Source organism: Schistocerca americana, chromosome 1, assembly GCF_021461395.2.
Source record: "Schistocerca americana isolate TAMUIC-IGC-003095 chromosome 1, iqSchAmer2.1, whole genome shotgun sequence".
In the NCBI taxonomy this organism is placed as follows: domain Eukaryota; kingdom Metazoa; phylum Arthropoda; class Insecta; order Orthoptera; family Acrididae; genus Schistocerca; species Schistocerca americana.
The window spans coordinates 211,659,008-211,673,567 of record NC_060119.1 but is presented as its reverse complement, the minus strand read 5'-3'; the positions used below and the strand labels follow the sequence as shown (position 1 = coordinate 211,673,567).

The following is a 14,560-nucleotide window of genomic DNA, read 5'->3' as shown; positions in this document are numbered from 1 at the left end:
CCCTTTCCCCCTCCATCTCTCACCTCCCCCCCCCCCCCCGCTTTAACTAACCATAGAAAAATTTAAATGGTTATGTGACAAATATGGTGCAGAGCAGTGAAATGGAGCCTGTTCAATCCAATCTGATTTAAGAATAGATCAAACTGAGCTGATAAATTAAGAACGTTAAGAGCAACAGAATTTTCTTCTGCATCATGTTCCAAACACAACATTAGAAGCATCCTAATATAAAATAATACTCACTAGTGAGCTTATAATAGACACTACATCAACTGTAGATGAAAAAGTTTGTTAACTGAAAAAATTGAAATATCTCGAAAAGTACAGATTGGATTTAAAAAAGTTATAGTTCCAATTTGTCTGTCTTGAAGGGGGACATCCCATGATTCCATACTTAAGCCTCCCACCTCGTGCATGGGTGGCGAGGTGCAACTTTGAAATCTTCAATGGGGACACTGGCTTCTTGTTTCAGATTATGACTCTATGGCAAAATCTACATATGTTTTGTCTGAAGCATTTTCTTCATTTCGCCACAGACGGAGAGGGTGGACAGGCCAGTATTTCATAACTCCTAATTGGAAACTCTATTCACAATGTCGTATTCCTCCGACACATCAAACTACTCAACATGCCACTGTGGCTGTGGGTTGATGCGAATGCTACTCAACTTTTCCAACAAGAAAACATGTTCAAACTTAGTATTGCCAACTTCAATACACTTAGTGATCCACTGTTAAAATGACTGTACACAGGAAAGAGCCATATCTGCAGGAATGTCAGCACAGGCATTTCTGATAGAGCTGACCATATGTTTATGGCCTATTGGCACTTGCTAGTACATCTTACCTTTTAAATATTCCCATGGAAAGAAATCCGGCAATATCATATCCGGCGAGCTACTGGGCCAATTAATAGGTCTTCCCTGCTGATCCACTGACCACTGTAAACATGGTCTAGTACCTGCAATGTTTCAATTGTGTAATGCATTGGGCAAATGTCATGCTACAACCACGTATATTGTCAAATGTCCATAGCAACATCCTGTAGTAGTACCAATAGTTCCTGTTCCAAAAACGTTTGCTATTTGTGTCCATTCAACATGCCATTGATAAAATACAGGCCAGTGAATTTGTTCCCCATGATGCGACACAATACGTTAACCGACCAAGGACATTGATGGCCATCTTGCCGTAACCAGTGGGGATTGTCTATGTTCCAGTAATTCATGTTATGCTGGTTTACACTGTGGTTTGTGGATGTAGACTCATCGGAAAACAGTACCTTGGAAAAGAACATGGGGGTCATTTGAATTAGTTGAAGTGCCCACTCACAAAACACTACCTGGTTATGGAAATCGGCGCCATGGAGTTCTTGATGCAGTGGCATGTGGTATGGATGTTACGTATAACGAAGCAGTACTATAACAATACTACCTATGGACATACCAAAATCGCACAGTAATTGCTGTGTACTTATCCATGGGTCGTGGTACACTGCCACTAGTACTGCTATTTCATTAGCTTCTCCTGTAATATGTTTGCTTTGTTTCCTTTTCCTGGTCTGTAAGCTGCCATCAGGCATTCACAACCTTGTAAAAGAACAAACAAGAGCTAACTTCTCTGGGTAACACTCAGCATACCAGGCAACAGCAGCCTCAACATTTCTCCTACATTCTCCATAAACTTGAATCATCTCGAAGTTTTCTTCTGTGGTTGCAACATTCATTGTCCCCTTGCATGTCTGCTCTCCAAAAGATAGTTAGGGGTGCAGGCAATAAACACTGCACAGGTATTGTGATGTTTAGAGCTGATATCTGTTCTACACCTGCACAATACATGAGCTCCAGTCGCAATGTACTGCCTGCTATGATACATTGCTGTATGTTATAAAATACTGGCCTGTCCTATGCTCACAGCATGGAAGTGGTGTCCCAAGTGCCATTGCATATTCAACAGCCATCGAGTAGCTTGTCTTAAATTATGATTGCGTACCCATTTCTATTCCTCTGGTTACAGCATCATCTGTCGATAAATGAAGAAAATGCTTCAGACAAAATGAATGCAGATTTTGCCACAGAATTGTAATGTGCAATAAAAAAAGCGGGGATTCTGATAGAAGATTTCATAGTTGCCCCTTGCCAGCCATGCACAGGGTGGGGTGGAGGGTAGAATGTGGTATCACTGCATGTCCTCCTTTTAAATAAACAAATTGGAATTATAACTTGTTTTGATCCGATGTGTAGTTTTCGAGATATTTCAATGTCTTCAGTTAACACCCTGTACACAGCTATTTTATTCATTCCTGCAATGTCAACTTCTATTCTTTCTTGAACTCATTTTTACACATTCATCAAAAAACTTTCCACAAAATTTACTCAAAATTTATTCAGTCTATATGTCATTTAATTACATACTCCCTTCAAAGCACTTGTTTTGCATTTTACTCACACATGCTCAAGCAGAAAGTTAAGCGTAATGGGATCCTTCACATCACTTTAGATAATGCTTTTAACTTATGCAAGCAATATCAGTGCTTCCAATTTGAGACTGATGATTCTTTTACAAAAATTTTGTAATTCTGGAACAGTGAGAATTCACCAAAATGTCAAATTAGAAAAGCAAGAACATTTATATACTGGCTCAATAAGGTCTAATGAGATAAATAAATGAACATCATCCCGAGATACATTAAGAATACTGACAACCCCACATTTCATTAGGAACCTTATATGCACGACTACTTTAGTAACTGTGGCTGATGCCTTTTGATCCAGCCACCAACCACACAGTAGAGTGCTGCTAGTTGCCACACTGCCTAAATACTTGCAACTCATCTGCAGCACAGCAGCCATTACAATATTTGGTGGAACCACATCCTCGGATACAGCACTCTTACTGCCAGTGCTAGCTTGCCTCTGCAAGAAATGTGCTATTAACACGATTTACTGGTATCTTCCACAAGAGGAATTTACAGGTCACTGACCAGCCACTTGCTAGTCAATTGACACACCTGTCAGAACCTACAGCATCATGTCCAAACTGAGTCCTCACGCATGCTTTCAACCACAAACTATGCACATCTACAGGTGTTTCCAGGCTATGCCAGTGCTACACGATTTAGGACGAGCAGTGCACTTAACTCAATGGCTACACTGGTATAACGGAGTGGCTCGTACATTCAAGAACCTGTCTTTGTGTTTGGTGTTAATCCTTATCACGTCAAAGCAATATTTAATGATCAAACAATTGAAAATCTAGGATTGAATGTAACAATATTATGGAAAGGAAAGTTGCCACTCACCATGTAGTGGAGATGCTGAGTCACAGTTGGGCACAACAAAAAGACTGTCACAAATAAAGCTTTTGGCAAAAATTGACAACACGCATGTGCACCCACGTGCATGCACGCGCACGCGCGCGCGCAATGGGTGCCTGCGCAAACACAACTCACGTACACTTGGTGTGTGTGTGTGTGTGTGTGTGTGTGTGTGTGTGTGTGTGTGTGTGTGTGTCTTCTATTTTTGATGAAGGCATTATAGGCCAAAAGCTTTATTTGAGAACAGTCTTTTTGTTGTGCCTATCTGCGAGTCAGCATCTCTGCTACATGGTGAGTGGCAACTTTCCTTTTCACAATATTTAATGAAGTTACTTCAGTAGCTGTCATCTTTCCCACTTTCTTAAGGTACTGTGTAAAGAAGTTCTATTGTTCTTTCAGCTGCCTGGGCTCAGCTATTCACTGTAGTGTGAACCTTCCACAATGGGGTTCAACACTTACAATACTGTTAACATACAACGATTACTCTCATTAATGAAACATATTAATTTGTTGATGGTGTTCCGATAACTTCAGTAAACAGGTCCATGTTCTCAACAGCATCTTTCAACATCATTACGTGGGTCTCGATGTAGAGAACTTATCACACTATATTTTGAAAATGTCTGATCAGTAAATCCTGAATTTATAGCATATTTTTACTTTTGTTGTGAACTGTTCTGTTGCCATTTTTACAGTCAGAATATTGCACAGTTGTAAAATAGTTTTGCACCCAAGGTAACAGCTTTCCCTCCTCCCTCTCCCAACCTTACCCCAATTATTAACCTTATTCTTCATTGTATCACTTTTATCAGCACACACATTCACACAGCATTTCACCTTGTTGATTTTCCCATCACATACCATTTTTGCAGCAAGTTGAATGGGTTGCTCTGCTGATCCAGGAGGTGGTGACTCTTGTGGTATTTGAGGTGGTGCAGATTCTTCACGGAGATTATCTAATTTTATATCCAAATCGTAGTCTGCGGACTCTGGTATAGGTGGCGTCTCACTTTCTGTTGCATGTGCCTTTCCACTCTGCAACTGACTTAAAACCTGTGTACAAAAGTGTTGAAAATTTTACTTAAAGTTATAACAACCATGTGAAAAGTGAAGATTGCTATTCATTACATAGAGGAGGCATTGAGAAGCATACAGAAAAAAAAACACATAGTGGTAGATATAATTAGCTATTCGGCTAAGTCCTTCAACTCTCTCTCTCACTCTCAGATATACACACAAAAAGCACGTGCATGCCCAACTGTCAATTTCGGGCATTAAGATCAACTTGCAACTGCATCTGAGGTGAACAGCGATTTCAGCTAGAGTGGAGTGGGTAGTTCAGTTAGAGAAGAGTGGAGCACGTTGTGCAAGGTGCTATGCTCAGCAACTGGACGGTCTTGCTTTGTCTTGATCACAGTTTGTTGGTGGCTATTCAAGTGGACAGACAGCTTCTTAGCGGTCACACTCAAGGAGAATGCTGCACAGTTGTTGCAGCTAAGTTGGTAGGTCACACAACCAGTACCTGTTTCACAGATGACTCTGCCTCTGATGAGACAGAAGACACCTGTGAGAGGGTGTGGGGGAGAGAGTCGTGGGACGATGTAGGGGACAGGTTGCATGTCCAGGTCTGCTGCAGGGAAGTGATATATATAGGGCAACAGGTTGGGAGTGGAGATGAAACAGGAGCACAAAAGGGTGCGGAGTACGTTGAGTAGGCAGCAGAATATTACTGTGGGAGGGGTTTGAAGCATAGTGGTGAGGATATTTCTCATTTAAGGGTACAGCAAGAGGTAATCTAAATCATGGCAGAGAATATGATTCAATTGCTTCATTCCTAGGTGGTACTGAGTTGCGAGGGAGGCTTTGTGCCTAGTCAGTGGATGTGTGGGAGGACGGTAGGTAATGGGGGATACAAGTTGCAAGAGATTTGTTTTTGAATAAGGTTGGAAGGGTAATTTCAGTCTACGAAGCTTCAATGAAACCCCTGGCACATTTAGAAAGGGACTGACTGCTCATCACTACAGATGTGACACTCATCGGTAGCTATATTGTACGGAAGGGACCTCTTGATGCGGAATAGATTGGTTTGTTGATTTGAGGAAGGGGACCAAACAGTGAGGTCATTGATCCCACCGGATTAGGGAAGGATGGGGAAGGAAGTTGGCAGTGCCCTATCAAAGGAACCATCCCGGCACTTGCCTGAAGCGATATAGTGAAATCACAGAAATCTAAATCAGGATGGCGGGATGCAGGTTTGAAATGTTCTCTTCTCAAATGTGAGTCCAGTGTACTAATCCTTGTGCAACCTCCCTCGGTGGGGTGGTATGGATGGCAACTGTTAAAGTGAAGGAATCTGTTGGTGGTTGGTAGGTCTGATGTGGACAGATGTACTGATGCAGAGACAGACATCAAGAAAGGTGGTTTCATAGGCTCTGAAGGTCCACGTGAAGTGAATGGGGGAGAGGGTGCTGGAGTTCTACAGGAATGTGGATAGTGTGTCCTCACCCTTGGTCGCGATTATGGAGTATCATCAATGGATCTGAATCAGGTTGAGGTGTGGTGTTCTGGATGGTTAGGAAGGATTCCCCTAGACAGGCCACGAACAGGTTGACATGAGAGCTGCCAAACAGGCGGGCTTTGTTGTACCACGGATGGCTTCAAATAAGCAGTAATTGTGGGTGACAAATGTAGATGCTACGATCCTTGTCGGTTGGTTATGGTGAATAGGAAGGAGGTTGCAGGGATGGAGTCTGTCAGGCACTTGGAAAGGTAGTGTTCAATAGCTGATGTTAGTATAGAGAGAGATGGCATCAATAATTATGATCAGGGAGGTGGGTAGTAAAGAAACAGTAACTATGGAGAATCTAGCACCTTATACATATTGCTCCAACTTCACCTTCACCTGGTCCACCTCAGCCCAACAAATCACTTATCTTTATGTCAACCTCCACCTCAAGGATGGCTACATTAGGACATTTATCCACATCAGCACCAGTAATACCTCCACTTCAACTGCTGCCAGCCATTCCACACCCAGAAATCCCTTCCATGCAGCCTAGACTCCTACAGTGGTCATATGCAGTACCCTTGCCCATCCCCATATCATCCATACTCCCAACCCCTTACCTCATGGCTCTTTCGTCATCAGTCTACTGACTGCAGCCTGCCACAAATTTCTCCCTTCCGCCAACCTTTTCATCTTGGAGTAGAATGACCAGAGACCTACAGCAGGTTTACCCTGTTCTTCTGCCCTAGTCTCCCAAGGACTTCATGGCATTCTGCAACCATCTTTGATCTCGTTGCAGGGGCTGGCAGAGATTTCAGTGACGCTTGGCTGTCTGAATAAATGTAGATGCTATGATTCTTGTAACACCTAGGCAAATTCTCCTCTGCATACACACTGGTAGCAAATATTTCAGCCTGGAATACTGTGGCCATCTTCACTAGAGAGACTGCTCTCTCTAGACTGCTTCTCATATACTCCGGCCCCAGTGTCTTCATTTGTTTTCAGGCCATCAGTAAACCAGGCTATGTCTCCTGAATGGTGGTGTGGTCTGTTCTTCCACTGCTCCCAACTGTTACACTGAAAGTTTTATTGCAGCAGCTGGAAATCATAATGAATCCAGTCCTGTGTCAGAGCTTCTATTCTAGTACAAACTTCACGATAACATCTAAATTCAAGGCACATATAAACTGATTTTCATACGTAAATACTGTAATCTATATTTGTGAATTTTTATTAATTTTTCTGGATATTTGCCACAGTTTTCTCTAAATATAATTGTTCATTTAAATATTGATATAATTTTAAAACTATGATAATTATTTAAAAATAAGCAATAGCAATTTTAGAAATTCTGAAGGAATGTTATCCATCCCTCCTGTCTCATTTGATGGCAAGTCTAGCAAACCTCTATTGAACTCTGACTAATGCCGGAACCTCTCCGTTTTCTGTATCATCTACCCTTTCTTCTTCTGCAACATTGTCAGATAGTTCCTCCCCCTCATAGAGACCTTCAATGTACTCTTTCCTCTGTTCCCTCTCTACTCTATGCCTAACAGTGAAATTCCCACTGCACACTTAATGTTTATGGTCTTGCTTTTAATTTCACCCAAGATTGTTTCGACTCTTTCATATACTGCATCAGTTCTCCCAAAAAAACACACCTTTTTCGATCTTTTCACTTTTTGCTCCAGATATTTTGCCCTGACTTCCTCACACTTCCTATTTATTTCGATCCTAATTGACTTATTTTGCTGTATTTCCGTCTTACTGATCAAATGAAATATATGAGCCGCTGAGAGCCAAAGTGGTATAACTCAATGTTTTCCACTTCTAAGGAATGAAAGGTTTTGCATTTCATGTAATGTAAATTCATGCTTTACAATAATTCATGATTCTTTTGATGAAAATGAGGTGATATAATTATGAAATATTTTAATTGCATTTACTACAGACATTTTAGGTATTTTTATCATAAATCCCTTTCTATAGTCTCTAGAAGTTGGATTACCACTTTTCCTCTCAAAAATTTACTCATTGTGAAAGGCAAAGTGATATAAACCAAGAGTTGTGCCACTCTACTTATAAACATTTTGGCTAAGTTAAATACCTGAGAAGAAATTTGCTGTCTTTTAATTTCTGTAATTAGAATTTATTTATAAAACATAACTATTTTAACATGATACAATAAATGTGAGTCTGTGCTTACTGCTCTGATTATGCACTTTTCTCACACAAATTGAGTTAAAATAATTGCATTATTGTTAATTACTATAATGCTCCCTACTGAGTCTATCTGAGAGTACAGCAGTGTGTTCATCTACGGATTATAAATACATTGTTGTTTCTAAATGTCAAAATTCCTTAAAATGTCATTCATTTCAAGAGGCTTTATAATGGAGAATGTCTGTTTACTCTATTTCTCCATCCACATCATCTTATCATCTTCCTCTGCCACAGAGTCAACATGTACAGGTCCAGATTCCTCTGCCAAACTTGCAGTTGTCAGTTCATTGAAAAAAGCTTGGTGCACCGGACGGATGTACGTGAGAAGTGTCATCATGTCATTCCTTTTTGCCTCATGACAGGTCTCTCAGCATTGTTGAGAGAAAAGAGTTTTATGGTTCACGTATTTAATGTGAGTTATCACTGCTTGATTCGTGCAGGCTTTAACATAGACTTCAACACAGAGTGCAAACTTCCCTTATAAACACAATTTCTGCTTTAATATCATCTTGATATTATAAATCTAAAGACAGAAAACAATGCTAATGTTTACTAGCATTATTACAATGCCTTTTTGATTTTAGAGCATAAATACACACACAAAACAACACAGAACAACAAGACCACACGGTGTTGCCACTTGACTTACCCACTATTCCCATGAACGCTCTTCACTCGGACATGAGAGGAAGAATGCATTTGGAGCTTTCAAGTGGTTATGGTGGGAGTTATTGTTATACCACTTCTCAACAACAAATTTCTGTGCAATGCGAGTAAACTGAATGGTATAGCTCAAAAACTACCTTTTTTTTTTTACTTGGACTACTTTGGTTCCCAGCAGCTCTTATCTTCTGTTATCCAAGGTTTCTTTGCAGCCACCTTCTTTGCATCTATCATCATCTGTTGAAAATCTGTGATTTCCAATTCCAGAGATAGCCAGTCCTCTTCATCTGAACTGCCTACTGTGGTGTTCATTATCGCAGTATGTACTACCTCAGAGAACTTCAAATGCATCTCCTCATTCCCCAGTACTTCAGCGTCCCACTTCTTTCTACACAGGTTTTTCGGACAATTCTGTTTAATTCCAGTCTACTGTCCATCACTACTAAATTATGATTGAAGTCTGTATCTGTTCCTTGGTAATCCATACAATCCAATAGATGATTTTGGAAACTCTGTCTGACCACGATGTAATCCATTTGGAATTTTCCTGTGTTTCAAGGCCTTTCCAAGGTGAATCTCCTCTTCTTTTGATTTTTGAACAGTGTATTCACTATTACTAGGTAAAATTTACTGCACTTCTCAATTTTTTCCAGCCCTCATTCCTGCCGGCACACTCATATTCTCCAGTTTAACTATTTTCCCTCCCCTACTACCATGTTCCAGTCCCCCACGATTATTAGATTACCCTCTCCCTTTACATAATGAGTTACCTGTTCAGTATCCTCATATTACTTCTCTCTAATCTTTTGGTTGTGACACCGGTATGTATTCCTGAACTATTGCTGTTTACATGGGTTTGCCTGTCAGAGTAACACAGTTTCTGCCCTACCTCCCTATTCATAATGAATCCTACTCTTATTCCATTTTCTGCTGCTGTTGATATTACCCAATACTCATCTGACCAAAAATCCTTGTCTTTTTTTCCATTTCACTTCACCGATCCCTGCTACATCTGGATTGAGCCTTTGCATTTCCCCTTTTCAGATTTTCTAGCTTCCCTATCACGGACTCTTAAAATGTTATACATTTGTTGATTGTTCAGTCATTTTCTCATGGTTAATTCCCCTTTGGCAGAGATCTAAATCTCCCCCCCCCCCCCCGATCTAAATCTCCCCCCCCCCCCCCCCGCCACCACCACCACCACCACCACCACCACCACAACCATCACCACCACCACCACCCCCACCCCCACCCTGCAGGATGCCATCATTGCTGATGATTTTTATTCAAAATTTAAGCAGTGGCTGGGTTTGAACCAGGATGTTTAGATTATTTATCGAAGACACTGTCCCTAGACCATTGAGACACCATGTCTCTTATCCCTGCAACAGACACAGAAGCAAAACCTGCAGCATTTGTCATACCACTACCACCTACTCCACCCCTGACACAGACATTTCTTACCCCATCAAAAGGAAAGCAGCAACATGATCTACAAAATAATCTGCAATCACTGTGCAGCTCTCTACGTGGGCATGACAACTAACAACCTGTCTGTCCACATGAATGGCCACAGCCAAACTGTGGGCACTAGACAGCTGAACATGCTGCACAACACAATGTGCTTCACTTCAATGTCTGCTTCACAGCCGGAGACATTTGGATTCTTCCTATCAACACCAGCTTTTCTGAATTACACAGGTGGGAAGTCTACCTGAACTTCTCCATTCCATTAACCCCCTGGCCTCAACCTCCTAGCCCCCGTCCACTATCTGCCTATCCCCTTCCTTACTCCCACTGCAAGGCCTACACATGCCTTCTATCCTGCCAGTGTACCTGTGTAGTCCTTCCCCCTTCTCTCTTCTTCCCTTGCCCCCCCCCCCCCCCAAATTGCAGCCTACCATTGCTGCCCCTTGCAACTTACTATCTACTCCTTGTCACATCCCTGCACAATTCGCCAAGTAGCACTAGCATCTCCCTAGGCCAATACTCTGCTCTCTCTCCCCTACACATCCAACAGCTCTTCTGTAATTTCATTATCCTTCCCTAGCCAACATCGCTGCTCACCTCAGAATCAGATGCAGTAGGGCCTTAGCACTTGGAGATGACAATGGCCATGTGTATGTGAGTTATGCATGTTTGAACGGGGGGGTGTTTTGTCTATGTGTGGTGAAGGACTTAGTCTGATTATATCTAGCAGTCTTTTTTCAATGTTCTAAGTGCTGAGTAACAATCTAGTCTTTCCCTATTACTGTAAGTAATATAATACTTACACTTTGGAAAATTAAAAACTTACTTCATTGGGAGACACTAAACTACAAGAAATCTGAGGAACAATGTTAAATATCTACAAGTGCTGGAAAACTCATACCATAGACTATGTGTAGGAAAAGAAAAGAGGAAGAATGTACTAATTGTGGAGATTGATCTAATGCCATTTCTATTCCTTCCCAAATTTTGGATCTTCCTTGGAGCTAATTTCTGAGTAACTTCTCCTACCCCGTCATCTGACTTAGAAACTGGCGAGTAGGCAGTCCTCTTCTGTTTCAAGTGTCATTAAGGCATTGAATATTTATTTAAATCTGCTACAAATGGTGAAATTATGTCTAAACAGTGTTCTGGAGTCTTTAAAATGGACTCAAACTATGTGACATTTAGCTTTCCCACATGTTTCACTAAATAGCCATTCACTAGGACTCAGTGTAATCTTGTATTCTCAATATAATGCCTCTAACACAACATTTTTTGGTTGTCCGTAATAAGGTACCAGTTAATCAGAGAACAAACAGAAAGAAGAAGCCATAGTAATAGAAACTGTACTCACATTTGAAAATTATCTTTTCTTACCTTGAAAACTGTAAGCAGCAAACAGTTTCGACCATGAGCCACTAATTGTGGAATTGGTACACACATGCACCACTCACCAAGGCAAAACATAAGTGATGTAAGTAAAACACAACTGGAACCAGATAAACTCTCCTTATTTTGTTGACGTGGAGCCAGCTGCGACAATGTAAGAGCTAACACCTGAAAAATCATGATCATTACACTTTCTACTTCTTGAGAGAGAATGCATAACATAATAATATTTTTACACTGCGTTAAGACAAATGAAACTGTACTTAGTTATCTACTGTTTCATTTCCTTTCTTCATTGAAACGTAGCTTGCTTATTACAACATTAATCCAGATGATCTCCTCCATAATGGAATGTGTAATATTCTGTCATATATTATTAATGAAGGATTTATGACACGTCAGCCACTACTTAGGTTTCAGAATTCAATTTATTACCCTTCATTGCTTTTGGAAATTTTCACTTACAATCTTCTGAAGGTATACATTTCATTAGTTTAATACTATAAAATGCAAATAAGAGCGCTATTGTAGTTTGTTTATCCTTGCTTGCAACTTCTGGCAGCGTAGCTAAGAAATTCGCACTGGCATGTGTAACTTATTTATTTAATCATATGGCTAGGGTCCCCCATCGGGCAGGCCTTTCGCCAGGTGCCGGTTTTTCACTCTGACACCACTTCGGCAACCTGCAGTCGATGAGAATGATAGGATGATGATGTGAACAGCACAACACCCAGTCCCTGGGCGGAGAAATTCCCCGACCCAGTCGGGAATCGAACCCAGGCCCAGAGGGCTGACAATCTGTCACATTGACCATTCAGCTACCGGGGATGGACACGTGTAATAAAATACACACACACACACACACACACACACACACTTCAACTGTGATTTTTGTACTGCAGACATTCACTTGTTGAAGTGAAAATAACTTACTTAATACTGAAAATGCTGTTTGTTTATTAATGGTGGAAGAAGTGACACTAGTGAAGCAAAATTATCTGAAATGAACTTTGGTATACTCTTCACAATCAAACATTACATGAAGACCGAATAGAAGGCTTGCCCACAGTTATGTTACAGATGTGGATACTATCCAGTAACAGTATTGACCTGGCCAGGATGAAATTATATGCCATGCACAAAAAACATAATATACATAGAAAGGCCCCAACTCATGTCCGCAACGACAGTGATTAGGCACAGACTGTAAGATATGCTACTGAAACTTTGTTTTTCTATCATTTTAAAGCAATAAATCGAATCTTAATACAAACATGAACTCCACAATGGTTGAAAGTTGATGTGGGGTTCCCACACACCTACCTATAAGCATACAAGGTGGAATCCAAAATTTTCAGGACTGGTGCTCCCATCTGGAAAGGAGCAGTAAACCTTTGCACCACTAGGTGGCAACAGCTGCATATCTGATGAGTCAGTGTGCGGAGTGGCATTCAGCTGGGAGGATATGTTGCGTGTGACAGTGATTTCTGTAATGCTCTGTGTCTGGTGTGTGGCACTTTTACAATGGATTCACAAACAGAACAGTGTGTGTGTATCACATTCTGTGCGAATCTCAGGAAAACTGCTATGGAAACCCTTGCAATGATTCAACAAGTGTTTGGGGGCCAGAGCATGAGCCGTACACGTGTGTTTGAGTGGCATGCTCGGTTCAGGGCTGGCCGTACAGATGTCAAAGAAGAAGCATCTGGAAAGCCTGTTGCCGAACTTCAACATTTCGTTCGAGCGAATCGACGTCGAACCATTCAAGACCTCGCAGATGAAGTGGGTATTGGTTATGGGACACGTCAACGAATGTTGACTAATGAATTGGGCATGCATCATGTCGCTGCAAAATTTGTGCCTAGTATCTTGACTGCCAATCGGTAGGCACAGCATGTTGAAGTGTGCATGGACCTTTGTCAGACCGTATCTGATGATCCAACCTTCTTGTCACAGGTTATCACAGGCAACAAGAGTTGGATTTATGGTTATGACCCAGAGACAAAGCAACAATCATCCCAGTGGAAGAGCCTGGGCTCTCCAAGACCCAAACCATGAGACAGGTGAAGAGCATGATCATCGTTTTGTTTGATATCAAGGGAATTGCGCACAGAGAATTTGTCCCACCCAACCAAACAGTGAATTTCGCGTACTACTGCGACGTTTTGCGACAGCTCTGTGAAAATGTGTGGCAACGGAGGATCGAACTTTGGTGTCAAGGGAACTGGCTGCTGAACCATGACAATGTGCCCTGTCACACGTCCTTGCTTACCAGGACCTTTTGGCAAAAAACAACATGGCGGCTATACCCCACCCACCGTACTTGCCAGATTAGGCACCTTGCGACTTTGCGTTATTCCCAAAACTGAAACTCAAGTTGGAAGGCTGTTGGTTCACCACTCTAGAGGGGATTCAAGAAGTATCACTGGCAGTGAGGAACACCCTCAAAGAACAGGAGTTCTCGAAAATGTTTGACCAGTGGCAGAAGAGCTGGGACTGGTGTGTATGTGCGGATGGGAATTACTTTGAGAGTGATGGTGACCATCAGTCCAAAGGTAAGGTTTTCAATAGATGGCAGCACCAGTCCCGAAAATTTTGGATAGCACCTTGTCATTGAGAGCAATCATGGGAATTAAGATGGCAGAAAAGAAGCCAATGAGATCAACAAAGTAATTTTCTTTTGACCATGGGGAAAGTAGTTCCTACTCTCTAGTGTGATAATCTCAAAATTCTAGTTGCCAGTGTGCAAGCTTACTGTATTGTTGACAAGAATGCAGTTTTTAGGGGTAAACAGAAATGATAGGAAATCAGTTAGTGTGAGCAGTCATAGTAACTTTTAGTAGTAACAAGTCTAGTAATTCATTTTTTCAGTTTGTTCATAATTTCGTTCATAATTTCTCTCGTGACAAATGAAGGTATTGAACCTAATACATACTTTGAGCAACACAACACATCACACCATAACTAAAACTAAGATCATGTATCTCAGACTAA

General features: G+C 41.2%; 1 protein-coding gene across 1 annotated transcript in view; it reads right to left on the bottom strand.

Moving 5' to 3' along the window:
• Positions 1–14,560, bottom strand: part of LOC124601302 (probable Rho GTPase-activating protein CG5521) — a 253,206-nt gene that overhangs the window by 78,267 nt on the left and 160,379 nt on the right. The window contains exons 27-28 of the mRNA XM_047136237.1: positions 11,555–11,734; positions 4,177–4,368 (exon numbers count right to left, since the gene is read on the bottom strand). Coding sequence (XP_046992193.1) covers positions 4,177–4,368; positions 11,555–11,734 — 372 coding nt within the window. The remainder of the gene's footprint in view (positions 1–4,176; positions 4,369–11,554; positions 11,735–14,560) is intronic.